We start from the raw sequence: 24,911 nt of genomic DNA, 5'->3' as shown, positions 1-24,911 counted from the left end.
GGTTTGGCTCAGTGGACAGAATGTCGGCCTGCGAACTGAAAGGTCCCAGGTTCAATTCTGGTCAAGGGCACGTGCCCGGGTTGTGGGCTCAATCCCCAGTGGGGGGTTGGCAGGAGGCAGCCGGTCAATGATTCTCTCTCATCATTGATGTTTCTATCTCTCTCTCCCTCTTCCTTCCTCTCTGAAATCAATAAAAATATATTTTTAGCCCTGGCCGGTTTGGGTCAGTGGATGGAGCGTCAGCCTGCGGACTGAAGGGTCCCGGGTTCGGTTCCAGTCAAGGGCATGTACCTTGGTTGTGGGCACATCCCCAGTGGGGGGTGTGCAGGAGGCGGCTGATCAATGTTTCTCTCTCATCGATGTTTCTGACTCTCTATCCCTCTCCCTTCCTCTCTGTAAAAAATCAATAAAATATATATTCAAAAAATATATTTTAAAAAAAAAAGAAAGAAAAAACGTACAAAGTGGCAAATGACAAACTTCATCAAAATTAAGCCCTCTGCTCTTCAGAAAGCATAAGAAAATGAAAACAAGTTGCAAACTAGGCAGGAATATTTATAAAATGCGTTTCTAATAAACAACTTGTATGAAGAATATATAAAGAATTCTGACACCTCAATAGGAAGAAGACGAATTAATTGGAATAGGGTAGGGGTAGGGGCAAAAGATTTGAACAAACATTTCGCTAAAGATACACAATAGCAAGTAAGTACATGAGATGTTCAATCTCGTTAGTCATCAGGAAGCAAAAAAGAAGCCCACAAGGAGATATCACTGAAGTAGAACAGCTAAAATTCAGAAACACTGACAATTTCCAGTGTTAGCAACACCATAGAGCAAATGCACCTCTCACTACTTACTGGTGGAAATGGAAAGGTGTACAGGCAACGTTAAACATATACTTCCAAACAAACAGTGTTGCATCCATGTTCACAGCAGCTTTATAAATAATAGCCAAGAACAAACTACCAGCTAATGAATGACCATTATGCTAACTACATGCTGTATGATTCCATTTCAGTATCAGCCTAGAAAATGCAAAACTGTAGGAAGAGGAACAGGTCAGTAATGGCCAGGAGCTGGAAGGGGGGACCATTAAAGGGGGGGAGGGGGCTCTGACCTCAGAGGGTCATGAGAGAACATTTTTGGGGTACAGGAAATATTCTATACCATGACTATGATAGTTACATACTTGATTGTACACACTCCTCAAAACATGTTCAACTATAACCTATTAAGAGGTGAGTTATATTGTATATAAAATATGCCTTAATAAAAGAATGGCCCAGCTGATGTGGCTCAGTGGATTGAGCGTCATCCTATGCACCAAGAGGTCTCTGGTTCAATTCCCGGTCAAGGCACACGCCCAGGTTTCAGGGGGTGTGCAGGAGGCAGGCAATGTTTCTCTCACATCAATGTTTCTAACTCCCTCCCTTACCCTTCCTCTCTCTAAAATCAATAAAAATATACTTTAAAAAAAAGAATGAGTCACACAGAAAAATATTATTTATTAAATAAAGGCAGAGAGGCTAAAGATAAAATGTGTAGCCCTTGCATGGTAGCTCAGTTAGAGTGTCATCCCAATATGCCAAGGTTGGGGGTTCGATCCCTGTCAGTGCACATGCAAGAATCAACTAATGAATGCATAAATAAGTGAAACAACAAATCACTATAAATTTAGTATTTTTTTGGATTATTAATTTCCTGTGAGTTGGAATAGTGTGGCAAGTGCTCAATCTGGTAATGCTGACATATATTGTATTCTACACACCAACCAGATCCTGGCATAATGAGTTTAATGCTTTGCCATCTAACTTGATAACAACAGAAGTGCTACATAGGAAGTCCACTTTTCTTGTTTTAATATGCTAGGTATACATAACAGTAACAAAAGAAATAAATAAGCTGCCAGGACTGTACACATGGCACTCAAACACTGTGAATTATAATTGTGTCACTGTGACTTCTACCACGTTCACAGCAATGCCCAGCACATGTGGTCTCTGCAGCAACCACTCAGCTCTGTCACTGTCATGCAATGGAAGCCACAGATAATATGCAAATGACTGTGGCTTTGTTCCGATAAAACTTTATTTATGACACTAAAATTTATATTTCCTATGACCTCATGTATTAGAAATATATATTTAAATTTTGTTTAACCAGCTCAGCCGATGTGGCTCGGTGGTTGAGCATTGACCTATGAACCAGGAGGTCACAGTTCGATTCCCAATCAGGGCACATGCCCAGGGTTGCGGGCTCGATCCCCAGTGTGGGGCATGCAGGAAGCAGCCAGTCAATGATTCTCTCTAATCATTGATGTTTCTCTCTCTCTCTCCCCCTCTTCCTTCTCTCCGAAATCAATAAAAGATATATTTTGAAAGATAAAAAATAAAAACATGGATAGTATAATGAATTAGGAGGTAACTGGTGCCCAGCCGGTGTGGCTCAGTGATTGAGCATCGATCCATGAACCAAGAGGTCGAGGTTCGATTCCCAGTCAGGGCACATGCCCAGGTTGCAGTAGGGTATACAGGAGGCAACCAATTAATGATTCTCTCTCATCAAGTTTCTATCTCTCTCTCCCTCTCCCTTCCTCCCTGAAATCAATAAAAATATATTCAAAACAAAACAAAACAAAACAACTCAATCCAAAAGAATGCAGCAGAAAAGAAACAATAGAGATAAACAGAAAAACAAAACAAAACAGGATGATAATCACATTAGTACATGGCCTTAATGCTCCAACTAAAAAGCAGATTGTCAGTAAGATTTTAAAAATCAAAACCAGTTCCTGCAAGAAATGCACATTAGCCTGGCTGGTATAGCTCAGCAGTTGAGTGTTGAACCAGGAACCAAGCAGCCATCAGTTCTATTCTCAGTCAGGGCACATGCCTAGGTTGCGGGCTCCATCCCCTGTGGGGGGTGTGCAGGAGGCAGCTGATTAATGATGCAATCTCTCTATCCCTCTCCCTTTTTCTCTAAAAAATCAATAAAAAATATATTTTTTTAAAAAGTAATGTACATTAAATATAAAGACACAAATAGGTTAGAATAAAGGGATGGAATAATATATACCACTAGAGGCCTGGTGCACGAATTCGTACATGGGTGGGGTCCTCCGCCTGGCCTGTGATCGGGCCGATCAGGACCGTCTCACCCAGTCCCAATTGGGGCCGGTGGCCGGGGAAGGACCGTGGGAGGGACCGCAGGAGGGATCCAGGACATGTCGGACCCCATCTCGCCCAGTCCCGATCGGCCAGACCCCAGCAGCAAGCTAACCTACCGGTTGGAGCATCTGCCCCCTGGTGGTCAGTGCACATCATAGCAACCAGTTGGTGGACTGCTCAGTTGGACACTTAGCATATTAGGCTTTTATACATATAGATTGTAACTCACAGCGCGGAATGCTCAGCACGCACTTTCCCTCCAACCCCTGGTCTTAGAAACCTCATGTCCTTCCAAGGCTCTGCTCAGCCTCTTCAGCTGCCACACGAAGTTGCATCGTGTGTGTGGAAACCCTTTGCAGGCTCCATGGGTGTGTCTTTACTTCGCTGCAGTTCAGATTACCCAATATAAGGAGACACCCTCATTATTAGATAACACCATCGTGGTAAGACCCCCTGCTCAGCCTACTGCCGTCGTTTTAAATAGGTCATGGGTCGCCCTAGATGGTTTGGCTCAGTGGATAGAGCCACAGCCTGCGGAATGAAGGGTCCTGGGTTCAATTCGGTCAAGGGCACATTCTGGGTTGTGGGCTCAATCCCCAGTAGGGGGTATGTGGGAGGCAGATCGATTCTCTCTCATCATTGATGTTTCTATCTCTCTTTCGCTCTGCCTTCCTCTCTGAAATAAAAATCTCTCTATATAAAAGCCTAAGCGACCGAACAACCTAACAACCGGTCGACACTCAACTCAGGTGCTGCCCCCTGGTGGTCAGTGCGCTCCCACAGCCAACCTCCCAGGGTCAGCCAACCTCCCAACTGGCCCCGATCAACAGCCAGGCCCGGGGACCTCACCTGTGCATGAATTTGTGCACTGGGCCTCTAGAATATTAATAAAAATAAATAGGCCATGAATCAAACGGCGCTGCTCTCCATCCATCCAGTCCCCTCACCCCTCTTTTGTCTTCGTTACCCCCCCTCCCTCCCGCCACACACACACACACTCTGCTGGGGTCTGTAAAATGGGGTCAGGATTTCTGCTTCAACCAAGGGCGATGCTTCTGCACAGCCCTTCTTTCCCGCCCATCTCTGTCCCTAGTTCTGTGGGGTCTCTCTCTCCCTTCCCCCCATCTAATTTGGTGGGCCCTGCTCTACCCCTCCTCCTGCAACCTCCTGTCTGCAGCCTCCCCCTTTCTCCTCCAGGGGCAGAGCTCCCTAAAAGGCTGTGCAGGGTGGCTCTGTGCAGGGCAGGGCTGTGCATGCCCTGCAGCGGTGTGGAGATGTGCTGGGCGAGCCCAGACAGGGCCTGGGAGGAGTGCTGGGGTGACAGGTCACGGGGAGGAGGAGGGAGGGACGTGGAGCCTGTCCCATGGGAGATGCACCCGGCTCCTCAGCTGCCCGCAACCCAGCAGCTTTTCTAGGCCCCTGCGCAGCTGTCGCCCTCCGCCCCTTGCTGTCTCCCACTTCAAGTTTTGGACTCAGTTTCTCCGACTCAGCCCCACCCCTCTTCTCTGCTGCGTCCCAGGGAATCCAAGGCCGCCCCTTGGCCTCGGGCAGGTGCACCTGGCCCATCCCCCCATAATGGTGCTATCCACTGTCCTGGAATAGTTAGTGAAACTTAACAAATAAGAAGCAGCTCTGAAGATTATAAATTGTGCACTGAGAACGCCACAGGTTGCGGAGGGCTGCACAGTCCATGGCTCTAGGATCACGCATAGCAGCCACCGGGACCCTCCTGGCCCCCGCCCTCCTCCGTTTGGGGCTCGGACCAAACCCTAGGAGTTTCCTGACAGCTCTCACCTCACACCACACTTTCCAGTTCAGCCCACCAGCGCCCGCAGCAAGCTAGCCTAGGTCGGAGCATCTGCCCCCTGGTGGTCAGTGCGTGTCATAGCAACTGGTCGAGCAGTCAAACTCCCAGGGAAACTAGTGGTCAAGGGGACAATTTGCATATTAGGCTTTTATTATATAGGATGTTTACACTAGTCAAAAGAAAGCTGAAGTAGATATATTAATATTAGACAAAATTGATTTCAGAGTTAAATACAGGCTTTCTCTATTAAAGCATCCTTACCAATATCTTTCCTCTGAACAAAGTTATTTTATATAACCACTAGAGCAGAGGTCCTCAAACTTTTTAAACAGGGGGCCAGTTCACTGTCCCTCAGACATTCCACACATGCGCACTGCGGGCCTGGGACAAGTCGGCTGCTAAGCAGACAGGCAACGGCGGCAAAAAACACCCAGCGGGCCGGATAAATGTTTTCGGCGGGCCGCATGTGGTCCGCGGGCCGTAGTTTGAGGACCCCTGCACTAGAGCATTATCACAGCCTCTCTATGATAGAGAATAATTCAATGTTGTACAATAAAAAGTACCCACTACAATCCTATAGAGAGGAATATACTGGAATTGAGATACAATCCAACTTAAGAACTAAGCAAAAGGGTTAACATAACCGGCCCGAGACTACTATTCTTACAAAGGCCTGCTTGCAAGCTGGCACCTTCGGTACCCAAGTGAAAGGGACATTTTTGCAGCTAGAACTAAGTGCAAACAGTGTGGCTTTCCCTCTGGTAAGGTCAGGCCCAGAGTGCCACTGTGGTCAGGCCCCAATAAAGACCTAGAAGCTCTTGGTGCAGGAGCTGCATGTTGTGGCTGCACTTTCCTTGCTGGAAGAAGAGGGTGCTCTATGCGCCCCCTCATGGGAGGGCGAGCACCGAAGGAAGCTTGCACCTGGATTCTTCCAGAGTCTGCCAGCGTCTTTTCCCGCTGAGATGCTCACCAAATCACATTAAGTCTCGGCCATAATCACAACTCTATGAGTCCCGTGGGTCCCTCCTGGGAGTCTCCAACCTGGACACAGTCTTACAGATGCAGCACCACACTGTGAATGTTTGCCTTTTCTCTTAAAAAACTATAGTGGAAAAGGAAGAATATATACTTTGATAAATTTTTAAAATTTACATTACAGATCACTAGGATTATATTAAAACAGTATTAGACATTAGTGATAAAATAGATACTTGCAGATCTCCTACCATAAAGAGGCAGACCAGTATTTTAAACCTTTTTTTTAATTCTTTTATTATTATTATTTTTTTTAACAAATGGCCCCAGGGATAGGGGACCAGGAGACAATATTTTAAATCTTATTGGACCTACTTTCAGTTGGTTAGAGGAAGGGCGTGGAGATAGACTTTTTACTGTACTGTATACTGCTTTTATTTTTTTTACTAAAAGCACACTTACATTACATTGCTTACTTACATTCTTTTTTTAAAAATATATTTTATTGATTTTTTACAGAAAGGAAGGGAGAGGGATAGAGAGTTAGAAACATCAATGAGAGAGAAACATCGATCAGCTGCCTCCTGCACACCTACTGGGGATGTGCCCGCAACCAAGGTACATGCCCTTGACCGGAATCGAACCTGGGACCCTTCAGTCCGCAGGCCGACGCTCTATCCACTGAGCCAAACTGGTTAGGGCGCTTACTTACATTCTTAATGTGTACTACCATCTTATGACAGAAAGCTTTTTTTTTCTTTTTTTTTTGCCGTCTACAAAAAGAACGCAAAATATGAAAACAAAAACTTACAACTCTTCTCTCAGAATTAAGTTGGCTTTACACAAAGACACCTGGCAAAAAATCAGTATAATATGATGGAATTTCAATATGGGTTTGTGGTGTGAGGGTGAGAGTAGAGAAAATATAAGAAATTATCAACTCTAAGGGAAATGATATAAGCAATTTTTAATTATTTTTAATAGAGTATGACACTACATTTGATTCAGAAATAGTTAAAAGGACAGAAATATGTGTTAGAGGTTGATGAGTTATTTCTTTTCGGAGGGGAATGAGGGGAGTGCAGGAAAGAGAGGCTTCAGTGGTTCTCAACCTTCCTAATGCCGCAACCCTTTAATACAGTTCCTCATGTTGTGGTGACCCCCAACCATAAAATTATTTTCATTGCTACTTCATAACTGTAATTTTGCTACTGTTATGAATCGTAATGTAAATATCTCATATGCAGGATGTATTTTCATTGTTCGTGACCCACAGGTTGAGAACCACTGCTTTATTTTTTTTTTATTTTTTTTATTGCTTGAAGTATTACAAAGAGTATTACATACATCTCTTATCTTTTTCCCCTTGACATTCCCCCAGCCTCCCCTACCTCCCAGTGTCTTGTGTCCATTGGTTATGCTTATATGCATGCATACAAGTCCTTCGGTTGATCTGAGAACTGCTGCTTTAGATAAAGAAATGACCAAGCATCTGTAGCATGCAGAATTAAACTATTCCTTTGGTAATATTCAAACTACCTAGTTTTCCAAGATGATGGTCGCACACCCAGGCTTCAAAGAGCAAACTAAAAGAGAAACATCATTACCATTCCTGAACACAGGTTTATAGTTTTAGCATATTCTTCCACCTAGAAAATGATGTTCCCCTGGAAAAACTGAAAAGCAGTCTGAGGGAAATTCCACAAAAACTGAACTACTTGATAAAGAATGCCATTTAACAATTGAGGAAATTATATTAATTATATTAACTTGAAAAGAATAATGATATTATTAGTCAAACCAGGATTTCTCAACCTCAGCACTATTGGCATTCTAAGCTTGATAATTAATTCTTTGTTGTGGGAGGTGTCCTGTGCATCTCAGGACTTTTAGCAGCTGCCACTAGGTGACAGTAGCACCTTCCTCTCCATTCCAACAAATGCATTTCATTCGCAAATTCCAGTCATGCATACATTCATCCCATAAATGACTCGCTTGTGTTCCAGGTACTCTATTAAATGCTAGAGATAAAATGATAAACCTAAACTGATATTATCCATGCCCTCATGGTGTTTACAGCCCTAGTCAGGAGACCAAAGAAATAAAGATTCACACAAACAATGTAAGTATACAATTGTTGCTAAGTAATGCAAGGAGAGCTACCTGTGCCAATGAAAATGTATAATAAGGATGCAAGCTCAAATATTTATTATTAAAAGACCAGAGGCCCGATGCATGAAATTCGTGCAAGGAGCTTGGCCCTCGCAGCCTTGGCGGCAGCCCTCGGCCCTCACAGCCCCAGCTTCATCCGGAAGGTCATCCGGAAGGTTGTTCAGCTGTCCCGTCTAATTAGCATATTATGCTTTTATTATTATAGATGTGCACTTTCAAAAAGTTAACAGAGCCTGGCCGGTGTGGCTCAGTGGTTGAGCATCAACCTATGAAGCAGATCGTCATGATTCGATTCCTGGTCAGGGCACATGCCTGGGGTTTTGGGATCGATCCCCAGTAGGTGGCATGCAGGAGAGGCAGCAAATCAATGATTCTTTCCTATCATTGATGTTTCTATCTCTCACCCTCTTCCTTCCTCTCTGAATTCAATAAAAAATATGTATTTTTTTAATTGAGAGAGTACTGCAACCCTCCATCTGAGCTCTATACCTTGTTCTCATACTTCTTAGATTAAATGGCCTCTTGATTTCAATTGCTGCCAATTGGGGGACAGAGGGGTCCTCATAAAAATAAGGAGTCCTGTCCTGGCTGGCTTGGCTTAGTGGACAGAGTGTTGGCCTGCGGACTGAGGGGTCCCAGGTTCAATTCCGGCCAGGGGCACATGCCTGGGTTGCGGGCTCCATCCCCAGTTGGGGGTGTGCAGGAGGCAGCCAATCAATGGTTCTCTCTCATCATTGATGTTTCTATCTCTCTCTCTCCTTCTCCCTTCCTCTCTGAAATCAATAAAGAAATATTTTTTTTAAAAAAATAATGGGACCTAAATAGAAGTCGTGCATCATTAGCAACCATTATTTTTCCCCAGTTGAAATTTAGCCAATATATTTTCACCTTCTGTAATCAGAAAGTACTTTTTTTCTTCCTAACAAATGGATTTAAAACATACCAAAAATCTTTAAAAATATTTTAAACAGCCCTAGCCGGTTTGGCTCAGTGGATAGAACATCGGCCTGCGGACTGAAGGATCCCAGGTTTGATTCCGGTCAATGCATGTGCCTTGGTTGCAAGATCGATCCCTGTCCCTGATCAGGGCATGTGTGGGAGGCAACCAATCAGTGTGTCTCTCTCACATCGATGTTTCTCTCTCTGTGTGTGTCTCCCGCTCCCTTCCACTCTCTCTAAAAAATCAATGGAAAAATGTCCTTGGTGAGGATTAACAATATAAATAAATATACAAATAAATAAATAAGTTAATTAAAAAATATATTTTAACAGATCAGGAAATTCCGTGTCCAAGATTTTTTAATGACAAATGTCAGCATATTTTTTCATTGTTTGTTTTTACAAACTTTTCTTGTTTCTGTTAATAAAATATCAATAGAAATAGTCCCAAATATTCATTTTTTATAATCCTCACCTGAGGATATTTTTCCCATTGATTTTAAGAGTGTGGAAGGGAAGGGGGAGAGGGAGAGAAGAAAGAGAGACATCAATGTGAGAAAGACACATCAATTGGTTGGCTCCCGCACACCCCGACCTGTACGTCCTGGGAGCCTCCAACCTTGACACGGAAGTGAGCACAGGTAATGCCCTACCACTCAGCAATGCCAGCTAGGGCCCAAATATTCATTTTTGAAATGCTCAACCCCAGCACACTTATTTGAAAACTCATTATGTTCTCATTGCTGATGTCACATTTATCTTAAAGAGGCAGATGACATACCATGCATGACATTCAGACATGTCATTATAAGGAAAATCAATAAATTTAAAACATCTGTCTTTTGGTAAAAATAAAAATGTAGTCTAAATTCAACAGCACTTTCACATACTCTGCCCCAGGGAACCTGTTGAGATATTAAAGATTTTTGTCATTAGTTTTACAGTTATCCAGTCAAGATACTGTTCCCAGCCTGGCCGGCATGGCTCAGTGGTTGAGAGTCAACCTATGAACCAGGAGGTTCGATTCCCGGTCAGGGCACGCCTGTCCCCAACCCCTTATTCCCATCACTTGTAAAAATTTACTCTGTTTTAGACATTATTTGGACAATTATAAATTTGTAAACTTGTGTAAAATGAACCACATTGACAATCTCCTATAATACTCTGGACTCTGGACTTCTTACTTATAACTATGAATGAATGATTCCATGAACGATCTTTAGTGCTATTCATTTAGGCTACAAATATTTCTCGAGGAACAACCAAAACAGAAAAAGATCCTGTGAGAATGGCACTATTATTCTAGTGAGAATAGAGAAACCAGATTGCAAGTAAATACACACTACTAGTACGTCAGATGGTCATACATGAAAGGAGAAAGAATAGCCCGGCAGTGACTCAGCAGCTGAGCATCGACCTATGAACCAGGAGGTCGCAGTTCGATTACCGGTCAGGGCACATGCCCGGGTTTCAGGCTCGATCCTCAGTAAGGGGCATGCAAGAGGCAGTTGAATGATGATTCTCTCTCATCATTAATGTTCCTATCTCTCTCTCCCTCTTCCTTCCTCTTCAAAATCAATAAAAAAATAATAAGTTAATTAAAATGTATTTAAAATTTTTAAAAAGGGGAGAAACAATAAAGCAGGGGTATTATGGGAGGAGGACAGACTTGAAATTTTTGATAGGGAGCCCAGCAAAGTCCTCACTGGTAAGATAACTTGAATAAATATCTAAAGGAAATGAGAGAGCAAGCCACTCATATATCTAAGAATATTCAACAGAGAAAGAACAAGAAGTGCAAAGGCCCTGAGGTGAGAGATGTCTGGCATACTTGAGGAAGACCACGGAGTCAAGTTGTCTGAAGGAAGCAGGTAAGGGGAGAGTGCTACTGGGTGGTGTCTTAGAAGTACTTGGGGGAGGGGGCACAGAGCCTTGTTGGTTAGTTAGGACTAGCTTGCATTCTACGAATGAAATGGGAAGTCATTGAAGAATGTTAGGTAAAGGAGAGATGTGTCTGACATGCGCTATTTATGTATTTATGTCAGTCCAGACTCGTGAGTACTTAGTTTATTATGTGGATGAAAACCCGTTACGGTCTTTTTTTGTTGTTGCTCCAAGGAGCTCTGCGGAACTCACTCAGGTTGGCTCCCTGCTCTCTGTAAGTGCCCATCTTTCTATCAATTCCTGACATCCTCGTGCCTCATCACGTGTTTTCCCTGCACCAGGAACTACTTTACTTCTCAAAGAGAACAGAGGTTAGAAGACAAGGTCCGGGCACGAGGTGTGCTTCCTGCTCCGGGGGTCCCGGCTTCCGGGCCTCGCAGGACAGAGCTAGGAAATTTGTGTAGAATGCCAACTCAGTCGTCTACACACACCTGTTGTTCTGACGTGTCTATGTAAACAGTAAACACCATGAGTACATCAATCCTTCTGATTCCATTCCAACACCACACATTCAGGCCTCCTCTCCCTATTTGTAGCGCCTTTCTCCAACACTGGAAAACCTAGCTCGTTACCTACCACATATTTACGTATTGTTCACTTATGTTATATCCGTAAAGCAGTTTCAAAGTTGCTAACCCACACCTGTGAGAAACTCATTTACTCGCTGGATTATACCACATCCGTGCAGTTCTTTGTCATTAGTTTTATAGTTATCCAGTCAAGATACTGTTCCCAGCCTGGCTGGCATGGCTCAGTGGTTGAGCATCAACCTATGAACCAGGAGGTTCGATTCCGGTCAGGGCACGCCCTCGGGTTGCAGATTTGATCCCTAGTACAGGGCATGCAAGAGGCAGCCGATCAATGATTCTCTCTTATCACTGATGTATCTATCCTTCTCTCTCTCTCCCTTCCTTTCTGAAATCAATAAAAATACATATTTTTAAAAAGATACTGTTCTCCAGTTACTTAGATTAGCTCTTTTCTTTCCTATCCCTCTAAGTCAGTGGTTCTCAACCTTCCTAATGCCGCGACCCTTTAATACAGTTCCTCATGTTGTGGTGACCACCGACCATAAAATTATTTTCGTTGCTACTTCATAACTGTAATTTTGCTATTGTTATGAATCGTAATGTAAATATCTGATATGCAGGATATATTTTCATTGTTATAAATTGAACATAATTAAGGCATAGTGATTAATCACAAAAACAATATGTAATTATATATGTGTTTTCCGATGGTCTTAGGCGACCCCTGTGAAAGGGTCGTTGGACCCCCAAAGGGGTCGCGACCCACAGGTTGAGAACCGCTGCTCTAAGTGTAAATTTTGCTTCCCAAAATATTCTTTTTGGTTCCCCATATCCTAGGTGGTTGTAATTGCTTGTTTAGGGGTATGTGAGACATTCCTACAGCTCTAAGTCAGAGCTTTACAAAAAGATGTACCTAAGTAGTGTCTGTCTGCTATGCCAATCCATTCCCTCTTCTTTATACCCCTTTCCTGCTCATACCCACTGGGAACCAAGCTTCAGTTCAGGTTTATCCTATCTGTATACCTTTCCCATAAATGAGCATATGCATGTCTATTTCCTTATATCTTATACTTTATTGCATAAAGGGTTTCACACCATAAATGGTCTTTTGCACTTTTTTTTTCCCACTCAAAGGTACATGCTGGAAACCACTGTGCATCAGCTTTAAGAGCTGTTCCTGTTGTTGTTTTCAGCTGCACCATATTCCACTGTATGAACCGAACCATAGTTTACTCAACCATTCTATTATATGTGGTCATTTAGGTTGTTTTCAACATTCTGCAAATCAAACCATGCTACAACTATTAACTTTTAATAGTGCAAGTGTTTTTGCATTAATGCAGGCATGTTTTCAATGTAGATTCCTAAAAAGGTCACAGGGTAAGTGCATATGTAGCTTGTTAGATATAGCCAAACTTTCCTCCAGAAAATTTTATCAGTTTGTGTTCCCACCCACAAGGTACAGAGTGCCCATTTCCCACAGTCTCATCAACAAATGTGTTGTCATATGCTTAAATTTTTATCAGTGAGACAAACTCTTCTTAGGAAAGAAAAAATTTTAAAAGTTCTAACTAACTGGTCTATCCTGTGCCTATTTTATAAAGGAGAAAACAAACACATAAAAATGGCAACAGAAGACTGACGCTACCCTGCTTTGACTGAATGCAGCGGAGAAGTAAAGGTTTAACAAAGCTGCCCCTGGTTCCTTTCTGACCTCATCTCTCCATCTACTCCCAGCATTCTGTCTGCATTCTACTTGCTAGGGCCCAGTTCACATTGATGCCTAGATGCAGTGAGAATGAATGCAGCCCACCTGGTGTGGCTCAGTGGTTGAGCTTCAATCTGTGAAATAGGAGGTCGTGGTTTGATTCCAGGTCAGGGGTCAGGGCACATGCCCAGGTTGTGGGCTCGATACCCAGTAGGGGGCATGCAGGAGGCAGCTGATCAATGATTCTCTCTCATCACTGATGTTTCATCTCTCTCTCTCTACCTTCCTCTCTGAAATCAATAAAAATATATTAAGGGGTGGGGGGGAGAAGAAGGAATACAGGTTTCTCATGGCCCTGATTCCTCTGTCAGGGGGAAGGCATAGCCTTAATCTCTAAATTCCATCTAAATATTAATCAGTATGCATTTAAAGAACAAGAATGGTATCTTCTGTCCAAGACTGACAGAGGGAGGCAGCTTTCCTTTACCCTCTTAGCGAACAGAGCTAGGAAATATGTGTTTACACACTAACCCAGGTATATGCACATCTCTACATTTCTGTACCTGTGTAAATATTAAAGAGTTCATATTGATTCCTTCAATTCCAATCCAACACCAAAAAGTTCATTTTAGCCTTTGTTTGTTGCCTTTCCTATAATACAGGCAGACCTTGTTTTATTGTGCTTCACGAAACATGTTGAGTTTTCCACACATTGAAGGCAAGACCCTCCGCCAGCAAGATTACAATTCCCTTTATTGTGATACTTGCTTACAGAAGTGCTCTAGACCCAATCCCACAATTATCTCCAAGATATGCCCTATACTCTTCAATGTCACAAAACTACTTCTGAGTTCACAGAAAAAATAGCTCACTGATCTATCATAGTCTTGATCTGGCCACCTAAGTATTTTCAAACAGTAGAATTCACTATTATGCATCACATTGTTCAAACTTTGATAACATAGCACTCAAAAGTAATGTCACATTACCAAAGCAAGCACTCTTACTTGACTAATCTTGAGGTGAGAGTTACTTATCCATGTAAACCAGATCATTGTGATAATCTGAGTAAAGCTAATATTATAATGATTGAATTATTACTTGAATCTAAGTCCTTACACTTTTGGAAGTTTAAATTATATTCAACCTATCAAAGACCCTATAATTTCTATGTTCAAAATTTCCATTTTTAATATTTCTTTGGAAGAGCTTCGCCGAAATATACTTGTCAAAAACCAAAGAGAATTTGTAGGCAGCAAAGCAATTTCACTTCACAGGGTTTGTTGTCTTTATAGAGGGAGGGCAATGTTGCATTTATTTCTCTACTTGTTTCACAATGAAAGCTCTGAAAGATGGCAGACTATGGCCATGATGTTACTTGGGGACAGTGCCAACTTAGCTGAAAAGAAATATTTTAATCAATTTTTAAAACATCAAACAGGGCTAGTCTACGTTGTGGACTGAAGACCTGCCAAATCTCATCTCTTTTAGGTTAAATCTTCACCAAATAATTTTGTCTTAAAAAGTAACCACATGGCCTGGTGACAAGCGTGGCTCAGTGGTTGAGCATCCACCTATGAACCAGGAGGTCACAGTTCAATTCCCGGTCAGGGCACATGCCCAGGTTGTGGGCTCAATCCCCCGTGTGGGGCATGCAGGAGGCAGCCAATCAACGATTCTCTCTCATCACTGATGTTTCTATCTCTCTCCCCTTCTCCCTTCCTTTCTGAAATCAATAAAAATATATTTTAAAAAATGTAACCACATGGATTTATAAGTTTAGTCACTAACTCTCATTTCTAAACATTTTAACTTCTGTTTTAAATGTAAAATATGTATCTTAAAAAGTTACATTTATTGCATAACTTAACATACTATGTTTCAGTGGTTTGCATAAACAACTCTTGAATACAAATTAATCATTTCCTATTTTAAGGGTTTTTGAATTACAGTAATCATTTAATAAATAATTCTTACAAGTGAGCTTCTATGTTGACTACAGGAAATGTTACAAAGCTGTGCTTAATCCACTGAGCCAAACCGGTTTCTGTGCTCCCTGAGACAACAGCTTTGTCCACATTCACTGATAACGGTTCTTCCATCTGGCACACTCCCAGTGTTTCAGTGGTTTGCATAAACAACTCTTGAATACAAATTAATCATTTCCTATTTTAAGGGTTTTTGAATTACAGTAATCATTTAATAAATAATTCTTACAAGTGAGCTTCTATGTTGACTACAGGAAATGTTACAAAGCTGTGCTTAAATGTCTGTTTCTTCTACTTACCTCTGTGCTCCCTGAGACAACAGCTTTGTCCACATTCACTGATAACGGTTCTTCCATCTGGCACACTCCCAGTGACCACTCCACACAGCGGTGATGAGCCCAACAAGTGCCTAAGATCATTAAAGTGAAAACGAGCATATGAATAACATTAACAATACGAACACTAATAAGGAAAGACATAAAAACCCCAAATCCACTCTAAGGTGCAAATCACAAAAAAGGCGCTAAAGCAGCCCTTCTCAAAACATGGTCCTGTGCCAACTGGGAACTTGTCAGAAATACAAATTTTCAGACCCCAACAAACACCCACTGAACAAAAACTCTTACAGTGGTGCCAGAAATTAATGTTTCAACAAGCCCTCCAGGTGATTTTGATGAACACAAAAGACTGAGAATCACTGAATTAGAAATTATTTCTCCAACAACAAAAATCAGTTTTTAGTCATTTTATTTAAATACTAGAGGCTTGGTGTACGAATTCGTGCACCAGTGGGGTCCCTCTGGCTGGCCTACGGGATTGGGCTGAAACCAGCTCTCCGACATCCCCCAAGGGGTCCCAGATAGCAGTAGGGTGCAGGCCAGGCTGAGGGACCCCACCGGTGCACAATTGGGGCCAGGAAGGGATGCAGGAGGTTGGCCAGCCGGGGAAGGATCGCGGGAGGGCTCCAGGGCATGTCTGGCCCATCTTGCTCAGTCCTGATCAGCCAGACCCCAGCAGCAAGCTAACCAATTAGTCGGAGCATCTGCCCCCTGGTGGTCAGTGCATTTCATGGCGACTGGTTGACCGGTCAACTGTCTGCCCCCTGGTGGTCAGTGGACATTAGAGTGAGTGGTTGAGAGGCCTTAGCATATCATTAGCATATTACTCTTTGATTGGTTGAACGGGTGAAGAGACGGACACTTAGCATATTAGGCATTATTATATAGGACTAGAGGCTGGTGCACGAATTCGTGCACAGGTGGGGTCCCTCGGCCTGGCCGACAATCAGGACCGTCTCGCCCAGTCCCAATCAGGGCTGATAGGGGCTGGCCGGCCAGGGGGAGGAACTGTGAAGGTCCGCTGCTGGAAGGGCTGCTGGCCAGCAGCAGGAGGTTGGCTGTGGGAGCGCACTGACCATCAGGGGGCAGCTCCTGCATTGAGCATCTGCCCCCAGTGGTCAGTGAGCATCATAGCTACTGGCCAGTTGTCTGGTCGTCTGGTCGTAGTGGTCACTTAGGCTTTTATTTAGATTACTGGAAGATATTTTATTTGGAATCTTACACATCTTACCTAATAATAGACAAACAGGTAAATTGACCATCCCTCCGCTACGCTCAGCAGCCAATCAGAACAGTATGCAAATTAACCCAATAAAGATGGCAGTTAACTTGCATACGTAGGCACCCAGCAGCCTGGGTCCCGGAAAACTCATCGGGCACACAAGTCACTCCAAGGCAGGCCCCGTGTGAGTCCTGAGCAGCCTAGGAAGGGCCTGAGCCAGGGGGCTCCTGGGCAGGACCTAAGCCTGCGATCAGAGCTGAGGGGGCCCCTGCCCAGGCCTAAAGCCTCGGCCAGAGGCGTTAGGTGTGGGCAGAGGCGGAGCCGGCAATCGGAGGGAGCTGGGGGTCCCCTGCCCAGGCCTAAAGCTCCAGTCAGAGGCCTTAGGCCTGGGCAGGGGCTGAGCCAGTGATCGGAGGGAGCTGGGGGTCCCCTGCCCAGGCCTAAAGTCCCGGCCAGGGGCCTTAGGCCTGGGCAGGGGCGGAGCCAGCGATTGAAGGAAGCAGGGGCAGAGCCAGTGATCGGAGAGGCGTGAGGCCTGGGCAGAGGCGGAGCCGGCGATCAGAGGGATCTGGGGATCCCCTGCCCAGGCTGAAAGCCCCGGACAGAGGCCTTAGGCCTGGGCAGGGGCAGAGCCGGCAATCAGAGGGAGCAGGGGTGGAGCTGGAGATCAGAGGGAGCTGGGGGTCCCCTGCCCAGGCCCCGAGGCTGTAGGCCTGGGCAGGGACCAAGCCGGTGATCGGTGTGAACTACAGAGGAAACAGCTTTTCTGACCGCTCACTGGCTAAGCTCCCTGTATGCCACTGGTAATATTCTTTGTAACTTGGGTAATAAGAATCCAATAAGGTGATCTAGGGTTTTTTACCACACTCCTGGAGAAAAAAACGAAGGTCCGCTGCTAGATGGCTAAGAAATGTCATATCCTGCCCTAGCCTGTTTGCCTCAGTGGATAGAGCCTCAGCCTGCTGACCGCAGGGTCTGGGTTCAATTCTGACCAAGGGCATGTACCTAGGTTGCAGGCTCCTCCCTGGCCGGGGCCCAGGTCAGGGCTCATGCAGAAGGCAACCAAAGTGTTCCTCTCACTTTGATGTTCCTCTCACTTTGATGTTTCTCTCTGTCTTTCCCTTTCTCTTCCACATTCTCTAAAAATCAGTGGAAACATATCCTCAGGTGAGGATAAAAAAAAAATAATAAAGAAAGAAATGTCATATCCTATGAAAGACACATCTTGAAAATGCCTAAAGAAAGTTGTCATTTTTTCATGGTGAAGGGACTGGAGCCCGTGTTGATGAAAACACCTTGGTGGCTGCGGTGACTGGCAGTGGCTGCAGCAGCGGGGTGATGGGGCTGGTGCCTTCCCCTGATCAGCCCAGTCGCCTCCCACAAAGGGAGGCCAGAATGCGGCTTAGGCCCACTCCCCAAGGGGAGCAGGGAGTGGGCCTAAACCGTCAGTAGGACATCCCCTGAGGGCTCCCAGTATGTGAGAGGGGGCAGGCTGGGCTGAGGGACCACCCCCCCCCCCCCAGTGCACGAATTTTGTGCACCGGGCCCCTAGTCTATATATATAAAAGCCTAAGGGACCGACCATCCAACCGGTACCTATGACAAGCAATGGCCACCAGGGGAAGACACTCCGACCGGTAGCTATGACATGTAATGACCACTAGGGGCAGACACTCAGCACAGGAGCTGCCGTGCTGCCGTGACTTGGCAGCTGCAGTTCTTGGGTGACGCATCCAGAACCAGAGAGGCAGGAGCCCGATTCTGGGTCTCCTCGGGGGATGTCAGAGGGCCAGTTTCAGCCCAATCCCCATAGGCCAGGCCAAGGGACCCCCCACCTTGTGCACGAATCCATGCACTGGGCCTCCAGTAAAATATAAAGGACATAATTTAATACTCTGTTTATAACAAACAGGCTATATTGCAAATAGGCTACAATATACCAGTACACCTCTATTTTGCTCTATCCCACACCCACCAAGAGTCCACGTCATCACTGATAACAGCTCAGTCATTAAATTCTCTATCACAGAGCACTTGAACCACTATCAATAAGCAGTTCATCTATGGAATGAACTTTACTCAAAACTCCAGCAGCACCACTTCATGAGTACGCATTACTATTCTGTTATAATGGGATACCCACATGGCTAAGAACTAATGTTCTTTACCCCTGCAGTAAATATACTGCCATGTTCCCCAAGTTCTCACAGATCCCTTTAAAATGTCCTGTTTTCAACTGTCAGATCACCATGGCATTGCTGCCTATACAAAAGTAAATACAAATATTTATGAAAGCATCCAATCTAGAGTTAGCTCTGTGCAGATGCTAACTAAATTAGCTCAACATAATTAGACAATGTATTTTACCTAAGTGGGCATACTTAACAATGACATTTTTTACAATGTGAAAGGTATTTACTATGAAGTCGGGAATTCACTAAAATTAAGATGCTTAAAGAATAAAGAGGTAATTATGACTGAAGACCAGCTCCCACCTGTAGGATCGAATAAGGCTTGGACATCAATGGCATCGGGAAGACCGACGAGACTGAGCTCATCCCATAACTGAGTAACCTGGTCATCAGAAGCAGTCTGAGTGCTCACACTCACACACGACACTGTATTCTGCTGAGGAGACCGTTCTCTGGGGAAATAAAATAAAACCGATGTGAAAGTGATAACAACAAAAATGTTTCATTTTACAAGTTAAATATCACATATTGCCAGGTCATCTTTAATTTATTAGGCATAAGCTGTCATAAAACAACTTTTAGAACACATCTGTTATCATTCATACATAGTGTAAAACGTTGTGTCATGTAAGCAACAACTAAATAAGTCTCTAAATCAGTAAGAAATGTCAAAATTACAGTTTCGAATTTATTTTGCTATTCTATAATTATTTATTTTTAAACTTGAGCTCTAAAACTCTTATCAGGAGCCATATTTTATCATATAAAGTGAATATTCTCCTTGGTCTTTCTTTAATGCTTATCAAACTTAACTCATTCAAATCAGAAATTTAATTTGCTTTTTTGTAAGTGAGGACTACAACCGCAGAGCTGGCAGTTGTTTACGTAAAGAAAGGTTATTTCTCAGGGGAAATGAGAACGCACTAAGTGTGAAGAGGGAGGCGTGGGAGCAGAACGTGTCAGCTGGAGCTGCTTATGGTCCCCTCGACAAATCTCGGCAGCTGGTCCGCCGCAGGATGTTGCAGGTTCTCTCTACCAAGACTGCACCTCATAAGTCAGAAGTAAAAAAGCAAAAGCAAAATAGCCACCGTGGATTGGGGACAAGGAAGAAGATGATATAACAGCAAAAACCACAGTATACAAATGAACACTGAATAAGGTATACAATAAATGGGAGATTTCAGACTTCCAAGGCCCTTCAACTTCAGGCATTAATTAAGATAATTACGTAAATAACGACTGCTATTGCATTTAAACATGAAGCATGGGCAACCAGGTAGCTGTCAGTAAAACGTTAATGTCTCCTGATGGCACAGTATTTAACCTACCATCTGGATTAAATGCTTACAGAATTACGCACTATTGAATATAGATCACAACTCACTGCACTTCTGTCTGCTGGGTATTTATCATGATTCCTATTAAGAGAATATCAGCACAATGACCAGGGTACTAAACTTTTTATACCTGGAATCATTGAAAGAAAAAAAAGTATTAACATATTTCAATAAGTACATTTAAATATCAAACCATGTAAAAATAACCAATATGTTTTATGTTCAGCATTAGAAATTTATAGACTTATTTTTTTATAAAGTTTAGCATGCTATGCTATCTTTAAATCCTCATTTTTCTGAATGTCCACAGTAAATGAGAACAAACTCTTTCCTATAAATATCATCTCCATTCCTACAAATATAGTCTTCATTATTAATCATTATTATTTTATTGGGAGGGGGAAAAATTAATAGCCCATTCATAAAGACTAATGTACCATTTTTAACATATTTCCTTTGTACCAGTATTTTATGGGAGGATAGGTATAAAAATCAATGGGATGGCTAACCAGTCTATTACTAACCAGTTCCTAACCCAGGACTTAATCAAATTTCCCCTTCGGTTTGTACATATGCACCACATCAGTAAGATGCCAATGTCAACCCTAAAGATGACAGCAACCCTCCTTAGGAAAGAGCATCAAGAGAAGCCAGATGAAGAACATACCCCCAAAATTTTAAGTCTGAACAAAAGGAAAGAAGAAATAAACCCTTGATTATATAGTCTTCTATTTAGCAAACCAAGAAGAAAGAACTATTTTAAAACCTCCTTTACAAATTTAAAAAACAAAACAAAAAACAACTACCTGTTCATCTAATTTATAGCCCATTAGTAACATATTCTGTAAATATTTAAAATCACTACCAATCTAAATTAATTGTTTACTACTCTTAAATGATTTCCAAATTTTATAATAAATGTGCTTTATTCCTAAGATCCACTAACTGGATTACCGTTACTTAATAACTTGGTAAACACTAGGTGTGTATAAAGACTTTCATTAAACCAAGGAAAGCTATTTTTACATAATGAACATCTTAACTCATAAACACTTTCACTAAAAGTTAGCTTATAAAATAAGTAAGTTATTGAAGCCCAACTGTATTTCCCAGAACAGGTGTTGATATAATTGCCATTATTCAAAGCAGAACATGAAGATATAAGATATAACCTGGTCCAATCCATAAATTTGTATTATTAATGGATGGTGTAATGAGGGGATGGGTATAAAAACCAATGGAATGGATAACCAGTCTATTACTAACCAGTCCTAACCAGTGGCTCAATCGAATTTACCCGTCAGGTTTTAAGATGCTAATGTCAACCCTGAAGACAGCAACCCTTCTTAGGATTACAGCAGTCCTCCTTGGGATAAAACCACTCATCTTATCACAATGGGAAAGCTCGCATGTGTGATTAAAATATCAGGACTCCAGATACAGTACTTCTGAACTTCCTTAAACTGTTCCACCTTAAATTCTTTTAAAAGATTCTCTCTTGTGATTGTTTCATTTCCTACTTCAGGTCTTCAAGGCATTGGCAGCAGTCCAAAAGAAGGAACCAATCAAATAGGTACAACACAACAATGCCTTAGAACTTAACTCTGGAGAGAAGCCAGATAAGCACTTGGAGGATGACATCATCACCCTCCAGGGGCAGAACTGGCGAGCCTTCCAAGCTAAATTAATTTTACACTTTCTCGTGGACCTCAGAAAATTTTGTTCTCTCTACTACCAAAGCCAAATCCACAGATTAATAAAATGGCCTTTAACCAAAACTCTACAACATATAAAGAGATTTTTATGATTTGTCTAAACATATTAGACAAAAGTTTTTAATATAAATATATAGATATACAAATACCTTAGTAAATTCTTGTTTCATTAAAAAAAAAAAAAGAACATCTTTAACTTCAGAAAGGGCATTCTCAGTATATAATTAACTACTTAGAAAGTCCACACTATACTGTAATAAGAGTTTACAAGACAGTTCAACATTCTCTGAACCATGAAAATAAATCAATAAATGGCACATAAAGACCATTAGTGAAGCCCTAACTGGTTTGGCTCAGTGGATAGAGCGTCAGCCTGCGGACTCAAGGGTCCCAGGTTCGAGTCTGGTCAATGGCATGTATCTTTGGTTGCGGGCACATCCCCAGTAGGGAGTGTGCAGGAGGCAGCTGATAGATGTTTCTCTCTCATCGATGTTTCTAACTCTCTATCCCTCTCCCTTCCTCTCTGTAAAAAAATCAATAAAATATATTTTTTTAAAAAAAGAACATTAGTGAAAAACACTTTGATTTTGCTGTTCTCTTATTATATTCTTACAAACCATTAAAAACTTACTTAGCGGAAGGAAAGACTTCACTAATTTTTTTTACCTTCTTTTCCATTTACGTTATGTTCTTTAAAGTTATCTTCCACAAGTTAACTTTTGTGATCACACTGATTTTGTTAATATACAGTTAAGATAGCAAATTTTTAAAAATAAGAAAGATATTTTGAGAAAAGGAGTGTTTTTTGGGTTAATGCTGAGTCATAGAGCACCCTATGAAAGTTGAAAACATGAGAAACTGTTCAGTAACACCATTTATACAGTCACAAACAATGCAATAAAGAGAAGTTATATACTCATAATGCACCCCAGCCATTTAGATTAAAATTGCTTATTTTTGCCCTAGCCAATGTGGCTCAGTGGTTGGAACATCGGACCTTGGACTGAAGAATCCCAGGTTCGATTCCAGTCAAGGGCACATACCTCGGTTGCAGGCTGGATCCCTCTGGCCCCAGTAGGGGCGCGTGTGGGAGGCAACCAATTGACGTGTCTCTCTCACATCCATTTTTCTCTCTCTCTGTCTCTCCCCCTCCCTTCCACTCTCTCTAAAAATTAATGGGAAAAATATATCCTCGGGTGAGGCTTAACAAAACAAAAACAAAAAATTGCTTACTTTCTCTGTCCTCTATGTTTTCTCGGTGCTGAGTTTTGAATTTTCTCACAGGTCCCATTGCTGTTGTCATCAATGTCCTTCTTGCTAGAAGGTTGGTTTTTCCACGGCAAGATAAATCCAGGTGTTACTCTAAATTGTCTTAAGTCTCCTTGTCCTAAGGAACTTTTTTCACCACAGTAACAAAAAGCACAGAGCTGTTCACTGGTAGAAATGAAAGTAAGGGAGACAGAGAAAGAGAAATTTATTTTTCAAAGTGACAGCTACAGATAGCTGTGCTTTAAAATTAAATTGTTTTTAGTGTAAGACATTTTTAAATGCTAGTATGATAACAATTATACATTTGCAATTCTACTTTTCCACAGCATGATTTTTTTAAAATAACATACCAAATCAAAAAATTATAGTTTATACTTAGAAACACAATTTTCTTTTAAATCTGATTCAAGAAACTCGAAGTATTAACAAGAATAACAAAAGTAAAGCTAAGACTAGGAGAGAGGATAGTGTTTAATGGCCACACAATTATATACCAGGTTTGTAAACAAGTGGTGACAAAGTTTTTATTAACCGCCTGACAGGACGTTCTTTATGCACGATACATTACCACACACACAGATACAGGGAGAGACACGAAGACATAAATGTAAGTTGTTTTGGGACTGGACAGCTAACGAAGGGAGGAGTGAAAGGGGTTCCACAGGCATGGGAAAGGATGAAGAAGTGGAGCAAGGACTGGGAGAGCAGAGAAACTGTTTCCTAGGATACACTAATGACAGGTACCTGAATTGTGCAATTATGAAAACTATGTAACACAAAGAATGAAGCCTAGTGTAAACCATGCACTTTAGCTAATAATAATATATCACATCTGGGGTATCAGTTGTAACAAATGTAGTACCACACTAATGCACAATGCTAACAATAGGGGAAATAGAGGCGGGAGAAGGTTGGCACCAGGAACTCTCTGCCATCCACTTGATTTTTCTGTATACCTGAAATTGCCCTAAACAATAAAATCTATTAATTTTTTTAAAGAAACTATTTTAAAAGTTAAAGGACAAGAACAATATATGCTTGTGGAATATATGCTTAATGAGGGACCTTAGAAAGAACAGAATAAAAAGTACTGTCTCTCTTGGATATATTTCTTTTCACAGCTTATTTACAACAGCTGCACCCAAATCTTTCTTCCCGTGAATCAGTTTCCGCCATCACCTCTGCCGTATCTACCCCACGAACGTCATAATGTCTTGCATTAACAGGTGATAGAAATAATCTATAATCTCTTTTAGGTAATTTTTTTATTTGAAGATCTAATTGGCTTTATTAAGTGATTCATGAACGGGCAGTATCCCATCTAGCAACTAGAAGGGGCTCTCAATAATTTTTTTTTAACATAAGTTAAATTCATATTGGGTCTCTCTCAACTAATTTCCTTTTGTTTATGAAAGTTGACTATTTACGTTTTTCCAATATTACCTATTTCAATTTAATGATAAATGTGTTGCCCCTGGATACACACACACACACACACACACACACTTAAATGTGGTCTACTTTCAGAGAAGTAGCGTCAAATAGAAAAAGAAAACTTTTTTCTTGCCTTCCTTTGCCAGTGTCTTATTAATTTTGTAACTTTCT

General features: G+C 42.2%; 1 protein-coding gene across 3 annotated transcripts in view; it reads right to left on the bottom strand.

Annotated features, from left to right (window-relative positions):
- Positions 1 to 24,911, bottom strand: part of KMT2C (lysine methyltransferase 2C) — a 248,324-nt gene that overhangs the window by 133,617 nt on the left and 89,796 nt on the right. For all 3 annotated transcript variants that reach the window (XM_023743909.1, XM_023743910.1, XM_023743911.1), the window contains exons 5-7: positions 23,271 to 23,471; positions 19,289 to 19,437; positions 15,533 to 15,642 (exon numbers count right to left, since the gene is read on the bottom strand). In XM_023743909.1, coding sequence (XP_023599677.1) covers positions 15,533 to 15,642; positions 19,289 to 19,437; positions 23,271 to 23,471 — 460 coding nt within the window. The remainder of the gene's footprint in view (positions 1 to 15,532; positions 15,643 to 19,288; positions 19,438 to 23,270; positions 23,472 to 24,911) is intronic.

Source organism: Myotis lucifugus, unplaced genomic scaffold (assembly GCF_000147115.1).
Source record: "Myotis lucifugus unplaced genomic scaffold, Myoluc2.0 scaffold_418, whole genome shotgun sequence".
In the NCBI taxonomy this organism is placed as follows: Eukaryota; Metazoa; Chordata; class Mammalia; order Chiroptera; family Vespertilionidae; genus Myotis; species Myotis lucifugus.
The sequence above is the reverse complement of the archived record's forward strand: the minus strand, read 5'-3'. Positions and strand labels throughout refer to the sequence as shown.